This window comes from Panthera pardus, unplaced genomic scaffold (genome assembly GCF_024362965.1).
Source record: "Panthera pardus isolate Hobbes unplaced genomic scaffold, ASM2436296v1 HiC_scaffold_12, whole genome shotgun sequence".
Taxonomy (NCBI): domain Eukaryota; kingdom Metazoa; phylum Chordata; class Mammalia; order Carnivora; family Felidae; genus Panthera; species Panthera pardus.
This window is the reverse complement of record NW_026526677.1, coordinates 88593308-88609357: the sequence shown is the minus strand read 5'-3', so window position 1 is coordinate 88609357 and position 16050 is coordinate 88593308. Positions and strand designations below refer to the sequence as shown.

The window sequence follows — 16050 nt, the reverse complement described above, 5'->3', positions numbered from 1 at the left end:
GGTTTATTTGCTGCTGAATTTTGGGGTCCTTTAGGTGTGAGGTTAGATTGTGTATTTGGGATCTTTCTTGTTTCTTGAGATAGGCCTGAGCTGCAATGTATTTTCCTCTTAGGACTGCCTTTGCTGCATTTCAAAGGGTTTGGACTGTCGTGTTTTCACTTTCATTTGCATCCATGTATTTTTTAATTTCTTCTTTAATTTCCTGATTAACCCATTTATTCTTTAGTAGAATGTTCTTTAACCTCCATGTATTTGGGATCTTTCCAAATTTTTCCTTGTGGTTGATTTCAAGTTACATAGCGTTGTGATCTGAAAATATGCATGGTATGATCTCAGTCTTTGTGTACTTGGGCTGTTTTGTGACCAGTATGTGATCTATTTGGAGAATGTTCCATGTCCACTCAAGAATATGTATTCTGCTGCTTTAGGATGAAAAGTTTTGAATATATCTGTTAAGTCCATCTGGTCCAATGTGTTATTCAGAACCATTGCTTCCTTATTGATTTTCTACCTAGATAATCTGTCCATTGTTGTAAGTATAATTACATTATCAGTAAGTTTGCTTATGTTTGTGATTAATTGATTTATATATTTGGGTTCTTTCATGTTGGGGCATATTTATGATTGTTAGCTCTTCTTGATGGATAGATGCTTTAATGATATAATGCCCTTCTTTATCTCTTGTTATTGTCTTGGTTTTAAAATCTAGTTTGTCTGATGTAAGTATGGCTACTATGGCTTTCTTTTGACGTCCATTAGCATGATAGGTGGTTCTCCATCCCCTCACTTTCAACCTGCAGGTGTCCTGAGGTCTAAAATGAGTCTCTTGTAGGCAGCATATAGATGGATCTTATTTTTTTATCCATTCTGATACCCTGTGTCTTTTGATTGAGGCATTTAGTCCATTTACTTTCAGAGTGATTATTGAAAGATATGAATTTAGTGCCATTGTGTTATCTGTAGGTTTTGTTTGTGGTGATGTTTCTGATCTTTTGTAGTCTTTGCTGCTTTCCATTCAGAGAGTCCCCTTACGATCTCTTGCAGGGCTGGTTTAGTGGTCATGAATTGCTTTAGTTTTTGTCTTAATCTCTCCTTCTATTCTGAATGACAGCCTTGCTGGATAAAGGATTCTTGGCTGCATATTTTTCCTACTCAGCATATTGAATATTTCCTGCCACTCCTTTCTGGCCTGCCAAGTTTCAGTGGAAAGATATGCTATTACCCTTACAGGTTAAGGACCATTTGTCCCTAGCTGCTTTCAGAATTCTCTATCTTTGTATTTTGCCAGTTTCACTATGATACGTTGTGGTGTTGATCTGTTTTTGTTGATTTTGAAGGGAGTACTCTGTGTCTCTTGGACTTGAATGCCTGCTTCCTTTCCCAGATTAGGGAAGTTCTCAGCTATAATTTGTTCAAATAAACCTTCTGCCCCTTTCTCTTGCTCTTCCTCTTCTGGAACTTCTGTGATACAGATACGGTTTCATTTCATGTAATCACTTAGTTCTCTAATTTCCCCCCTTTTGATCCAGTAATTTCCTTTCCCTCTTCTTTTCACTTCATCATTTCCCATAATTTTATCTTCTATTTCACCTATTCTCTGTTCTGCTTCTTCCATCCTTGCTGTCACTGTGTCTAGTTTATTTTGCACCTCAATTATAGTACTTTCATCGTGACTGTTCTCAGGTCTTTGATCTCTGCAGAGTTTCTCTGCTGTCTCCTATACTTTTTCAAGGCCAGCTATTAGTCTTATGACTTTTAATCTAAATTCTTTTTCAGATATATTGTTTATATCTGTCTTGAGAGCTATTCTCTGTGATTTTTTTCCAGAATTTTCTTTTGGGGAGGATTCTTCCATTTTGTCATCTTGGCTAAGTTTCTGGCTTTTGTGTATTTTAAAAGCTTGTTATGTGACTTGCACCTGAGAGTACTATTTTAAAAAGGGATCATACCCTATCCAGGACCTGACACTTCAGGAAGTGTTTTTGGTGCATGCACTCTGTTGTCGTGTATTTGGCTGCTCTATTCCACTGGACAGTCCTCTGCAGAGTTCCTCCCTGCTTGTAGTGGTGGAGTGTTTGGACCCTCAGCCAGATGTGCTTTGTCTGTTTAACCCTGGAAAAAGAAAACAAGGCGGGGGGGGGGGGGGGGGGAGGGGAGCCTGATCCCACAGAAAGAGAAAATTGAGAGAAAAGACCAGAGAAAACCACAAAGCTAAGTTCAGAGAAAGAGAAGGGAAAAAAAGCAGGTCCCCCCCTCCACTGGGGGCTCTGCTGCTCTCTGAAGCCCCACTGTGTTGGTGACGGGGAAAAAATGGCAACACCCCAATTTCTCCTCCCCAGATCGAGTGTCTCAAACCACACTGTTCATGCAGCCCTCCGAGAGTAGCTGGGGGGTCAGCTTGCCCTGCTCCAGTCTCTCGTGCCTCCTAGGCACTCAGCTGGGATTCAAAACCCCATGTCTTAAGGGGCCCTGCACTTTGTAGACCCTGTTCTGGTGTAGTGCCACCCTGCCCTGCTGATAAAAGGTCTTTGGCTGGTACCTACAGGAACTCTTGTCCTTCGAGAGGCAATAAACCCTCTTCCCACAATACTCAAGGAAGGGGGCTGTTCTCTTCCAGTGTACCCCTGAGATCGTTACACTGCGCTATGCATTCTGGGCTGGCTCCCTCCTCCCCAGGAGCACAGCCATGTTTCCAGCTCCATTTGGAGACAGGAGAAAGTCATGCATTTTTGTACCTTTGAGTTTCAGCTCAAGGCTAGATCCTGCCAAGCTGTCTCCCTCCACCTGAGGAGATCTTTCTGCCACTCCACAGATCGAATTCCTGGGTGTTTCAAGTGATCTGACCTCAATACTGCTGTGTTTGAGGGTTGAGGAAAATCCTGGTCCCCCTACTTATCTGCCATCTTAAACCAATACTTACCATTTTAATCGTATAGTCTGCATGACTGTAAATGGGATAAATATAAATCATGACTGCTATCTTTTTTGGAATAAGGTGGTGTTTTTATATATATATTTTTACTAAAGTGTATTTATTTTTGAGAGAGAGAGGAAGGAGAGAGAGAGAGAGAGAGAGAGAATATATGGGTGGGGGAGGGGCAGAGAGAGAGGAGACAAGAGAATCCTAAGCAGGCTCTTAGTTCTCAGCACAGAGCCTGACTTGGGGCTCAAACTCACAAACCATGAGAACATAACCTGAGCCAAAGTCAAGAGTTGGGGCACTTAGTCAACTGAATGTCCCTATATAATCATTTTTACTTTTGCCAAATTTGAATCATATAGACCATATTCCTTTATATTAGAAGGCTGCATCAAATCTCTAGATTTTTGTTTTTGTTTTACATTTATTTATTTTTGAGAGACACAGCAGGAGCAGGAGAGGGGCAGAGAGGGAGGGAGACACAGAACCTGAAGCAGTCTCCAGGCTCTGAGCTGTGAGATCATGAGAACATGATCTGAGCCAAAGTTGGGCGCTTAACCAACTGAGCCACCCAGGTGCCCCTCAAATCTCTAAATCTTCAAATTATTTTCAAATTAGGTGGAAAATGATATTATACCTTCATTTGTCATCTGGAATTACAGTATTTATCAATTTGTATCATTTTGTGAATTGCATATTCATGTCTTTTGCCCATTTTCTTATTTGCAAAAGACTAACACAATAGCCATTTACCATAACTATTACAAATGTCTTCCTGATTTAATGTTTTTGATATGCAAAAAATACTTACATAGATGAATTTTCTTTAATTCTCTCCACATTTAGGTAAGCTTTTGCACCCTGCGATCAGTAAATATTTGCCTACCCTCCTCCCCATCCCCAGCCCCCTTTTATTTTACCCATGTTTTTAAAAAAGCCTTTGAGCCAGGAGTATTCTCTTGGGCACTCACTCAGCAGACAGGACTTTGATGACATAACATGAAGGCTTATTTTATGAGAATGAGTGGATCCTTCTTAACATGGCTTATGATCTGGAATCCTCAATCACACACTGTGTTTCCTGCCAAAATATACATTTATGTTTTCTTCATTCAGTCACCTAACAGCTGTCCCCTATTTTCTTAGGTGTCCAAGAACACTGATGGCAAACTTTAAGGGCCATGCTCTCCCAGGGAGTTTTTTCTTGATAGTTGGACTGTGGTGGTCAGTGAAGTATCCACTGATATACTTCCACCAAAAGGGGAAAAGCAGCCAACTGACTCATTACCATCAGCGCCTTGAGATCATTGAAGCCGCAATCCGAACTTTGTTTTCAGTCATTGGTAAGAAGGGGCTTATCTGGTCCAGGGGTCTCCCCATCACATGCAGAACTTGAACCCATTTTCTGGTCCCTGTGAAATGGATGTTTCCACCAGCAGATAATAAACAGGGATATTCAGTCAGCCAGTAAATATTTTATAGTATCTGTTGTGCACTGAGCTTTGTAATGTTAACAGTTAATAGCACCTTACATCGTAGTGCACCATGAAACACTGCCAAATAAACTACATTCTTTGCCCTAGAAGGACACAGGTATAAGATGTAGGAACAGAAGATACACTTTATGAAAAAGGTAAAACACAAATAAAAAAATAGAACAAATTAGAGTGAGCTCATGTACATGAGTTATAAGAAAGTACTAAATGGAGTTTAGTTTTAGAAAAAAAACATCTTTTTTCCAGTTGTCCACTAGAATCTCAAGAGTAGTTACCACCCACTTCCTTGGCATATCCTCCAACCCCAAATCTCAAGCAATTACAAAGACGGGAACTTGATGTTGGACGGCTAATAAGAGAGGCAGTGGAAGAGACCCCCAAAAAAAGCCAACAGAGGGCTGTCTGAAAGGGATTTTCCCTTACTGTGTCCCATTCCAACAAAGTTTCACGTCCTTCCACCGTGACTGGTCATCCATTCCACTCCACTAATGGCCACATGAAAAAGGGCCAGCCGTGCCAATAGTAGAAAGTGTTCTTCCTCAGGATCCGCTCTGAGTAACGTGAGTAATGAGGGATCTTATTCTGCACTTGCATTTTGCCACGAATCACTTTGGCTGTCTCTCAGAAGGAACGGAAGCAACACCAGCAGCTTCTCTTGGAGGGAGCAAAGGTGCTTAGCTTGGTTTGCCTGGTCTAGCTGAATTTTCCCATTCACCATCCAGGCATCTCATCTTTCTGGAGTTGAGAAGTGACAGGAACTATATGGCTTAAATGCTAAGGACAGCATCAACTTTGCCTAGAAAATAGAGCCAGAAAAATATTTGGCCTCTTTGCTGGGTGAAAATTAATAGTCACTCAATGTCTCCTGAGCTCCTACCATGTGCAGGAACTCACTGCTCCAGGTTTTAAGGCTACAAGGGGGAACCAAACAGTCCCTGCTGCCACAGGACTTCCATTCTAGTGTCAGTGGACCTCCCTTCTCCCAGCTTGTTTACACCAATTCCTTGCTCCTTCATGCATAAATTCAGGAAGGGGCTGGGTTTAAAACAAAACAAAGTTTGGAGAACAGGGTTCAGAATGTCGCCGTGGAGGATTATTCGAGGCCCCAAGAACGTTATGGGCACCAGGAATAAAGGCCAATCTTTTGCTTTCCTAAACAAAAGACAGAGAAGGGACAAGAACTGAGAGCTACCCCATCTCAAAGGCTTACGTCTCCTGACACCGCAGTGAAGGGGCCCTCACCTGCTTCTCCCAGTGTTTAGGGCACAGAGACTGAAAGCTAGGGGAAGGTGCTCACTCTGTGCTCAGGAAAACCATGCACTTAAGTCAGCCCTCAGAGACACACCTGGCAGCTGCTTCTCCCCCTTAGGCGTGCACAGGTACCTTTATCACCAGCGTGTCTCTGCTCAGATTCCATTATTTGCCACCTACTTGTTCCTTTCCGCGACTTCTTTCATTGCTCACTGAGCCCCGAGATGAACGTACCAGCCACATTCCCACATAAGTGATGATGCCTTGCCTTCATCTCAGCCACTGGACAAATATCCTGGGGACCTGTGTGGCTGTTTCTATTGCTTCCTTGCTCTGCACCCCCACCCCCAAAGAAACAACAAAGGCAAGAGGTCTACACAGGCTCCTCAGCAAATGCCTTCTTTTATACTCAAGTAGCTGCATCTGAGAGAGCAAAGTAGGCTTTCACCCGCATCTCGCATCTCGACTTCATTCATGACTTGGGGGCATTTGTTTCCCATCTGCCCCGGAGCTACACTTCCCTCCTTAATTTCCACTCTCACTTCCCTGCAGGGATCCTGGCAGAGCAGTTTGTTCCAGATGGGCCCTACTTCCACCTGTACCATGAAAACCAGTGGGTGAAGTTGATGAACTGGCAGCACAGCACCATGTATCTGTTCTTTGCAGTCTCGGGAATCGTGGACATGCTCACCTATCTCATCGCCCACGTTCCCCTGGGGGTGGACAGATTGGTTATGGCTATGGCAGTATTCACTGAAGGTAACTTAGGGGTAGGGATGGAAAAAAATAACAAAGTAAGAGACAGACAAATTGCATTTGTAACAGACCAGAATATAAAGACCAGAAGTACTGCAAAGATAATAACCTTCCCCAGAAAATCCAAATCTCTGAATTTCAAAAACCTGCATGGGACTTGGCCTCTCCCTGCTCCCTCCCCCATCACACTCATGTACCTGAGTGCACATGCACACTGAAACACACAAGAACTCTCCAAAACGTGGATGGATGCTACCCATGCCAGAGAACTCCCTCTGTCCGGCGGAGGAGACACTGCACTCCACCCCCCACCCAGGAGTGTTCTTGCCTGGACTCCATTGCAAACCTCAGGAGACCCACCCAGCAGCTAGGACAGATCTCCCAATATAACTCATATTAACCAGAGTAATGAGAAGGCACTTTGTAATCCAACAACCTCACTTCTGAACCCCAGGAAGAGACGAAGAAAGGTTGAATCAGGGCAAAACTGAATTTCAAGTACACATACACACACGATTTGTCACGAATCAGCAACGTGTTTCACCTACACATCCTGTATTGAAGCTACCACGGATTAAGAGATTTTAAGACACATCCTTTGCAACTTATATCCACTTCATACACAAAATAAATCTAATCTGCGTCTGTTGCCCCACGTCACATAAACTGACTTTGTAACTGCTGAAAAATCTCGCTTTGAGACAGGTGTAAGAGGGCATTCTAGCAATGGAGTAGAAACCAGCAAATCTCTGATGGCTGAAATGGCTTTGTGCAGGTTTTCTCTTCTACTACCATGTCCATAACCGACCACCCTTGGACCAGCACATCCACTCACTCCTGCTGTGTGCACTGTTTGGAGGGACTTTCAGCATCTTCTTAGAGGTGATCCTCCGGGACAACATTGTGCTGCAACTTTTCCGAACCACTCTTGTTATTCTTCAGGGCACCTGGTTCTGGCAGGTAATTTTTCAAAACAGTGCGCTTCACATTGTGTGGATTCAGGGAGCCCCGCTGAGTTTGTCAAGAGAAGTCATGTAGGGGCAGCACTGACATGCCATGTGAATGGGTTGAGATGGCCACTGGTCTCCCCATGTCCGCCCCATGATTTAATTTTACCCATTAATATCTTGCTCACGGATTGACAAGCAGAATCCACGGAGCATAAAGAGCATATTAAGAAATTCCCCATCTGCCCTCCCCAGTGGAGGTGCTGACCCCATTCACAGGGCTCCACATGCAGTACTTTCAGGGGTCATTTCTATAGTTTGTTACAAGCTCCACTTGCTAAACTGCTGACTTGCAATGTGGGCCCTGATATTTCGTTTTAATAAGCCCATACTAAAACCAGAATTGACTCAGGTCATTTCTCCTGTGCAAAAAGGCCTTTTCTATGCTAATGGAGGTATGAGAAATAGGAGGTAATGGGAATGCATGGAAACTTGGGTAGCACGGGAAGGACGTAAGCTTGTGCCTCTCAGAACCAACTAAGGCCGACTTCTCTGTACTACCCACCAGATTGGGTTTGTGCTGTTCCCACCGTTTGGAGCACCCGAATGGGACCAGAAAGATGAAGCAAACATCATGTTCATCACCATGTGTTTCTGCTGGCACTACATGGCTGCCCTCTGCATTGTGGCCATCAACTACTCTCTCGTTTACTGGTAAGTCCAAAGGAAGACAACTTTTGTCTAGCTTTTTTCTCCTAACCCCTTGTCCCCAAAATCTACTGCACTGCATTTTTATTTCCAGTGGCCCACATTTCATAACTAACCAGTGCTAACTTCCACCACTTCATGAGTGCCAAATACTTGCCAAGTTCTGTGCAAGGTAGTCTACACCTGCAAATGGGCGAGATATTGAAAGGCTGAAGGGCTGTCTGGTCGTAGTAACCTCACAGACTCAGGTTTCAAAGGCAGTTCTGACAGACTGGAAGGCTGTCGGGTGAAAGGAAAACCTCTGAATTAGGCATTGGTACTGGACTGCAGACCCTTGTTCCTGGATCTGCCCCACCTCCTCCCCAGAGATGTGACAATCAGACACGATGCCATGACAGCAAGTACCCTTTTGAGGGCTGTTCAGAGGTTACTGGGATAGCTGATCATTCCTGTGCACTCACTCTCCCAGGCACTGTGGGAAGCACAAGTCTATTACGCCACTGCATCCTCATTATTTTATGAAGTATACACGGTAACATTTTACAGATGGGGAAACCAAGGCTTGAAAGACTGAGTAACTTGATCGAGGTCACCCTATGAGTCAATGGCAGACCGTCCTGAACTGCAGAGCAAGCGACTTTTAGGATATGCTATTATTAGTTCTGTCATTGTAGCTGCCCCTCTAGTTTCTGATTTACCTACCCAAAGCAGATATACATCACATACACAGTTCCACGCAGACCAAACTGAAGAGAAGGTCACAGCTTCCTTTAGTTCTACTGCCTGGTCGGTGAAACATACACTGGGAGGCAGGAGACCTAGGTTTAGACTGTTATGACATTAACTATTAAATATTATTAATCATGAGTCCCTTTATCTACCAGTGAACACTGCCTAAGAAGTAAGATATGCAGACAACCACAGCATCTGGTGGACTTACAAAGAAAATGCGCTAAGAACCAGTAGATAACTTTAACATCCTTGGTTGAGAGAATAAGGGAATTCGGGGGGCTAATTTCATGGTTTCTTATTGTTGCTCTATTATAGCCATTTGACTCGGTTAAAGAGGTGCGGAGGAGAAATCATTGGGATTCAGAAGCTGAAGTCAGATCACACTTACCAGACGGCCCTCCTGACTGGCTCAGATGAAGAGTGAGGAGGCTACCCGTGATCAGTGCGGGGTGGACATGTCCCTTTGAGCACAAATAGCTAGAGTGTGCAAAGGTGTAGCTTGTCTCCTCCATTTCAATGCTTCCTTTGGTCTGCTCTTACGGTTCTATGTATTTGCACTTTCTCATTTAATTGGCTAAAGTTTGTGCTGCTGTGGTATCCTTCATAAAGAAAAATGACACAAGCCTTTATTTTTGTCTCAGTATGAAGAGAAATAAAAGACTCTGAAAGTTTGAGAACAGTAAGTGGCCACGGGATGAGTCTGGGATAGGAATCCAGCAGAACATCCTGCTTTTGATAACTTCTCTCTTTTTCAAATTTCAAGAAAACAGGTACTTTCTTATCAGAAAGTAAATACACGAGACTGACTTTATTTTAAAGATACAATTCTACCACATACTTCTTAAAGTAAAATAGTTCACAAACTTTGGTACTTTAAATGTTACTAAACATTTCCTAATTTACCATTAATATTCCAGAGTACTGTAATATCACTGATAAGTCACGACGTTGGGCCAAAGGTGTTTTTTTGTTTTGTTTTGTTTTGTTTTTTTAATCAGAAAGCTAGTCAGTGGCCCAGCTGAGAGCTGGAATGCAAATGTTCTGGCTCCTCAAAAGAACTCTAATAAGAAGACACTAACAGGAAGTCTGTATAATGAGGTAGAAAAATGGCAGGTTGCCGAAGACCTTGAATTTCAATACAGCTGAAAGCAAAGGGTAAGAATCGTGCAAAAGATGTGACTCTTGAACTAGTAATATAAAGTCCTGACAGTCTAATCTTGGTTCTGGATCTGGTTTTTTCTTTTTTTTAAAAAACCTCCTTCAACAAATATTTATTAAACATCTACTTTGCGCCAGCACTGAAATGGTTGAAAGGATTAAGGAGATCCCTGTCCAGCAAGGAATTCAGTCTAATGGCGAAGATATGAAAGCGTTTACATACAGGGTGACTGGTGCCCTAAGGGGTAAGTACAACTACAAGGGAGGGGAGAAGATGGGGAGTTTGCCCTGTAGAAAAAAAAAAAAAAAAGCACATTCCAGGCACAGAGAATAGGATGCACAAAGGCGACAAAATCACAAAGGAACATGGAGAGTTGGTAAAGTTCTACAAACGGATAAAAGTGGCCTAGGCCAACTCTGAAAGGTCTTCTAGACCAAGTACCATTGGTTTGCACAACACTTTCCACACTCTGAAATGCACTGTATCCCACCTGATTCACACAACCATCTATAATGGAAGCCACGTTAGGTTCTTCAGAGAAGCTGATTAGCCAAAGGTCACACAGCTACCAAGTTGGGAAGCCAGCCTTCAGGACTCAAAAGCCGGCTTCCTTCCTGCTACTTCCCACAAATGCGGTAGAGATCTTTTACACAAAGCACCGGGTGCTCTCTGGAAGAAATGCTGTACTTAAGTGAAAGCTGACCTCCCACGGTTAGCCAGCCTTTCAATGCTGAAGTCACACGTCAGAGGTTAAGAATGAGCTACTTGAAAATACAGTTATGAGAAGAGAACCTGTGGTCCCCTTTCAGGGTCTACTTTCATTGGCCTGCTAACTAGGAAACCAAACTTTCATTCAACAAGTACTGAAGGATCTATTATGAGCAATTAATTTAGTATATGTGCTGCCAAAGCGAGCACTATGAGCAATTAATTTAAAACATATTCTTTCTTTAGAGACTGGAGGTGGGTATAAGGAACCTATTCCCAGTTTTACTTTCATAGTAAAGATCTCCATTTTAGGTTTGAAGGGTGGGGGAAGTGCACCACACTCTAAGGAAATGTAGTATTTTCTCCAGAGCAAGCAGTTGAGGTGTGAAGACCAGATATACAATATTGAAACTTACTGTAAAATCCCTTTCACAGCAGCAGTTTGGGGTACCTTCATGGAATTGGTCAACCCTGGAGAAAAACATTCTTAGATGGGTTTACAATACAAACCCATCACAAACAACGCTATTCACCGAATCTGGTCTTAGACATGTGGTCTGACCACTTTTACCAACCTCTGAACCTCAGCGTCAGAGGCTCAGTGGCTGCCATGAGTTCTTCTGGACTTACTCCCCCCCAAAACAGCCACCATCGCTACCACATCTCTACAAGACCCCTGAGGTCTGTATGCACAGAACCACATTGCACAGCATGCAAATGCTGGTGACGTCACTTCAACAACTCCAGCTGGGGCTTGCCATTCCTCAGTACTCCACTGACAGGCTGGGCAGTACCAAATCGTACTTACCAGGGAGTCAGTCCTACACTAACATCCTGAAACATCCCTGTTCCCCAAGCATGCAGACAAATGTCTGCAGGCACTCAGAGACAGTCACAGCCAGGTGACTTCAGTAAAGAAAAGTCAGTGAAGGGCTGGGGCTGAATGCCAGGGCTATCTTCATGAAATCATTTGTTAAGTAAATTCGGAAGGGGTTTGTTTTAACCAACAATAAATACCTGAGACAGGATCCCTCAAATTTCTACCGTTTTCTCATTCAGACACTGTCACGTGGACTCTTCATGTGAAATGTGCCTCTAGGAAGCAATGATGTGCAAATATCAAAGTACTGGAGAACACAGACGTGCTCTCCTCCACTCAGCTAAAAGGCCATTTTTCTCCTTCACAGCAGTCCCTACCTCTCCCCGCTTCCCAGTGGGACATCTGTGCCGGCCCCCCACTACTAGCAAAAGCTCAAGTCACCTCTCCGCCAATTCGCCTCAGCTCTCTGTACCTTGGGCTTACCACCCTAGCTCCAACTGTCCCCACAGCTCAGCATGACATACAGCCATCCTCCCCTAGGAAGGCAAAAGAAAGGATACTTAAAATCAGAAGACTGGATTTATGTCTTTTTCTCTTTAACCTCAACTCAGACTCACCACTTCTCCCAGGGATGAGAAGTTAGAAGACGGTTGATGATGTCTATTTACAGAACTGCTTTAAAAATCAAATGCAATGTCTCAAAAGCCACAAGCCACCCTGACCTTCTCTGCAATCTTCCTGATCACTCAGCTTCCACCTTGCAACCCCTCTAAACTACACCATTGGGACCTTCTGCCCCTCAACTCCACTTCCTCACCAGACCCCATAAAAGATCATCACTGAACTTCCAGATTAAAGACACATCTTTAATAATCTGGAAACGAGAGAGAGAGGCCCTGACACTGCAGAACAGCCTTGCCATCCAAACCCTGCTCCCATACAAAAGAGGCATATACTGTTAACAACCAGTGCTTTACTTACTTACTACATTTAAAAATACTGTTCTGAGCTCTGCCACAGCTTGACGGAGGCTGAGAAATGAGAGGCAGCCAGGATTAAAGGACTTGTAAACCCTGACCGACCTCTCCTGTGACTGTGCTGCCTCGTCCGCCCAGTGGGCACACCCACTCACTCTCTCCTCTTGCCGCCTCTACTCTGGAGCAGAAGCCTGCAAAGTTTTACTTAACGGGCCTGAGGACATAAGAGACATTTTAGGCCTGAGGAGCATCTGGACTCTGGCAACTACTCAGTTCTGCCTCCTGACTGCAAGCAGCCAAGGATAATACATAAGCAAATGGCCATGGGCTGTGTTCCAATAAGTCTTTATTTACAAAAACGGGTAGCCAACCCCAGGGCTGTGGTTTGCAGACTCTTGCCCTGGAGCAAAGCAAAACATGTAACCTCTGAACTGCAATAAAGTCTATGCCGCAAGAACAGCATGTCTGCTGGCACTTGCCTATCCTGTCCACAGGCTCTGAACTTCTGTGTGAACAGGCCTGACAAGGAGGACAAAGTCAGCAGATGAAGATACGGACCACAGTCAAGATCCTGATACCTCATCTTTATGAGGTAGTGCCAAACTAATCCCATTTCAGGGAACCCACGCTATCTCACTTATCTCACTCCCTTGGTTTCTTACCCAGCTGACAGCCTCCCCATTGCCATGCAGCTCTCAAGTCAGCCACCAACTCACTGAGAATCCTGCTATTCTCCCATTCTGGTCAAGAGAATAATCAGTTCGGGGCAGTGGGGAGTGGGGGCTTTATAAAGCCCAGGTTTCCACTGGATAAAGACATACAACAGGTTCTTTAAAAAAATAAGTTACGTAAAAATTTCTGGACATAAAATTCCTATCCAGACCACTAGTCACAGAGAAGACCAGAAGCTAAAAAAAAATACAATCCACATCAAGAACGAGGCTTACTGATGGTCTGCACGATCTGCAGCTGTAAGCCTTCCCCCGGTGTCTGGCTCTCAGGAGAGAACCATGGCTCGTGTGGCACAACTATGACTTCATCCCCAAACAGAGGAGCTTCTCCTGGATCGGAGCGAAACAGCCCTTGGAGCCTGGAGGGGACTTTTCTCAGCATGCTCCACTGTGGAGTGTGGTGGCAGAATCCACGCCACTGTTGCCATCATCCCACTGCTGGCCTTCCCTTCAACAGACAAGCTGAGAAGGACGACACAACCTCCCTGCTCCCCTCCTTTAAGCCAGAAGGGCAGCCTGGGTGTGTGCTTTCACGGACGTCATCTTTCTCTCTCTGAATCACTGCTGTTCAGGTGCCTGTTTAGGAGATGGAGCTGTGGTCACAACAACAGTGGAGACTGCTTTGGAGGAACCAGAAGCTGTTCCCTGTTGAAGATGGGATGCAGGGACAGTCTGGATGCGCACCTGTTTGCAAAGAGAGACAGTCTGGTCAACAGGCTGCAAACGAGCTCCTCAGCTGAGCGCAAACAGCAAGAGAAAAAGAGGCCTGGTAAAGCCCACCGTTTGCCTGGAACCTTACCTGTGTGGCCTGGCCTTGCTGCTGAAGCTGCTGCAACTGCTGGGCAGTGAGGAAACTAACGGGCTTGTTGCCGGCAATGAGCTTAGTCCCCGCTGGCATGGTGGTCAGGATGATATTGCGGCCCAACCCGCCGAGGCTGTGAATGGAAAGCACCAGTGAAGCATAATGACAGGCAGGGTGCTCTCTCTGGCCCAGAATGAGGCCGCATGTTTAAGGAAAACAGGAAGGTCAGCAGCACAGTGAAAATTCCTGCATTCTAGACTGAAATGGAAACCAGCTGGTGAGACCACCTTTCTCCTAGCTTCTATGCTTCCCATGAAAAAAGAGCAAGCCCAAAGGCCCCCAGGGCTCTGGATACAATGACCCCAACATCCATACCTCGATCAGCAGAAATAATGGACAGAACCCCAGGAAGGTGTGTGTTTCAGACAAGAAACTCTCCCCCAAAACAGCCACCTTCCAACCATCAGACTGATTTCATCATGCCCCTTATCCTGGTTTAAGTCAAGACCAAAGGAAGGCCAGCTTCCCAAGTAAGACCTCCTGCTCAGAACACCACAGCACAGGGCTCAAATGTGAAAGCGAGGCCTTCCCCAACACCCACACTGGAAACTGCCATCTGACCCATGTCACCAGCCCTCCCCATTACAGAATGTTCCGTCATCCCCTTCCTTGCTTTTCCTCCACAGTACACACCACCACCCCATAGGGTATTTTACTCTATAATTTCTCTCCTCACCCTACAAGGTAAGCTTGAAGATAGCACAGCTTTTTGTCTATTTTAATCGCTTCTCTGTGTCCCTGGCACCTGATACTAGGTGTTCAATAAATACTGTTGGTGAGCACAACAAAGGAGAAATACTCAAGAAGAGCCCCAGAAAAACTAGCTGCCTCTCCACTGTGTGGCAAGGAGCCACCTGGAAGCCCCACCCGCCCATCACTACAGCACTTACTTGGCTCCAAGGTTGCCTTTGATGATGGGGGCCGTGACCACACTTTTGCCCTTCATAGGCTGGCTAATAACAGAGAGAGGAACTGTGATCCGCGTAGGCAGCTTCCCCTAAAGAGAAAATGAAATCAGGTTTACAGGCTAGATAAGGAAACCCCCAAGTGTCACGTACAGGGCCATAGAACTGAGGAGTGAGCACTCAGATACTCTCTTTTCCTGTACACTGCAGGGTCCCGATATTTCTGAGGTGTGGGCCCAGGCTGCTCTCATAAAACTGCCAATAGGCTGTGGTTAAGAGCTCACATACTGTATTTAGGTAGTCTCTGATCTGTGTAGCAGCTCCTCGTTCACACTACCTACAAGAGCAACAACCATATAAAACTGCTGCCAGCAGGATAAATAGGTGCACTAAATCACTAAGGAAAGCGTGCGTTCACTTGAGCACAGTAAGAGTCTGAGCTCCTTCGAGGCCAGGCACCTCATCATCCATGTGCCTCCCGGTACCTGGCACACAGTACTGAAGGAAGTGTGATGAAGGACACAGGCACTCAGGAGTTAACAGAGTGCATAACTACTGCTTCACTGGGGCGCAGGCTCACTGGTAGGGAGCAGACAGCAGGGCACGCTAGATTAGCAACAGGTCACATTTTCCAGGTGCTTTCCGTCTCTCCCAGAGATAAGAGGTTAGTTAAGGGACATTAATAATAAACTCAACCAAGTGAAAAGTCCAACCCCAAAGCCAATAAGGTCTAAAAGGAACAAAACAGAAGGTGACCACGCCTAGTCTTTGGGATTTCAGGATGGCAAAGATGAGCTCACTGCATCACCTGTTTTTAGGCCACCTGCTTTTTAACCCCTGGTTGGTAATAAAATTTACATACAGTAAAATCTTTTGTGAATCTGATTTTAAAAACGGATTCAAGAGAAGTAGTTGCTAGGATACTAAGAAAAAGCATCGACATTTCCCTTGAGCAAGCTATTGCTAAAGAAGCCGGGCCCTCAGGTGCAAAACTGTGTCACAGCTCCCCATACCAATCTCCACAGTTTACTCACAATTTGTAGTGCATCAGAAAGCACTGAAAGATGCCAACAGAAAA

At 44.8% G+C, this 16050-nt stretch overlaps 2 protein-coding genes across 4 annotated transcripts in view; one reads left to right on the top strand and one right to left on the bottom strand.

Moving 5' to 3' along the window:
* The window catches only part of TMEM45B (transmembrane protein 45B), a 38239-nt gene extending 28807 nt beyond the window's left edge, over positions 1 to 9432 (top strand). The window contains exons 2-6 of the mRNA XM_019421417.2: positions 4067 to 4263; positions 6220 to 6426; positions 7199 to 7383; positions 7939 to 8084; positions 9126 to 9432. Of these exons, the coding sequence (XP_019276962.1) occupies positions 4083 to 4263; positions 6220 to 6426; positions 7199 to 7383; positions 7939 to 8084; positions 9126 to 9234 (828 nt within the window). The 5' untranslated portion in view covers positions 4067 to 4082 and the 3' untranslated portion in view covers positions 9235 to 9432. The remainder of the gene's footprint in view (positions 1 to 4066; positions 4264 to 6219; positions 6427 to 7198; positions 7384 to 7938; positions 8085 to 9125) is intronic.
* A 3371-nt stretch (positions 9433 to 12803) lies between these two features.
* NFRKB (nuclear factor related to kappaB binding protein) overlaps positions 12804 to 16050 on the bottom strand; it is a 39502-nt gene continuing 36255 nt past the window's right edge. For all 3 annotated transcript variants that reach the window (XM_019421411.2, XM_019421412.2, XM_019421413.2), the window contains exons 25-27: positions 14958 to 15064; positions 14005 to 14140; positions 12804 to 13889 (exon numbers count right to left, since the gene is read on the bottom strand). In XM_019421411.2, coding sequence (XP_019276956.2) covers positions 13764 to 13889; positions 14005 to 14140; positions 14958 to 15064 — 369 coding nt within the window. In that variant the 3' untranslated portion in view covers positions 12804 to 13763. The remainder of the gene's footprint in view (positions 13890 to 14004; positions 14141 to 14957; positions 15065 to 16050) is intronic.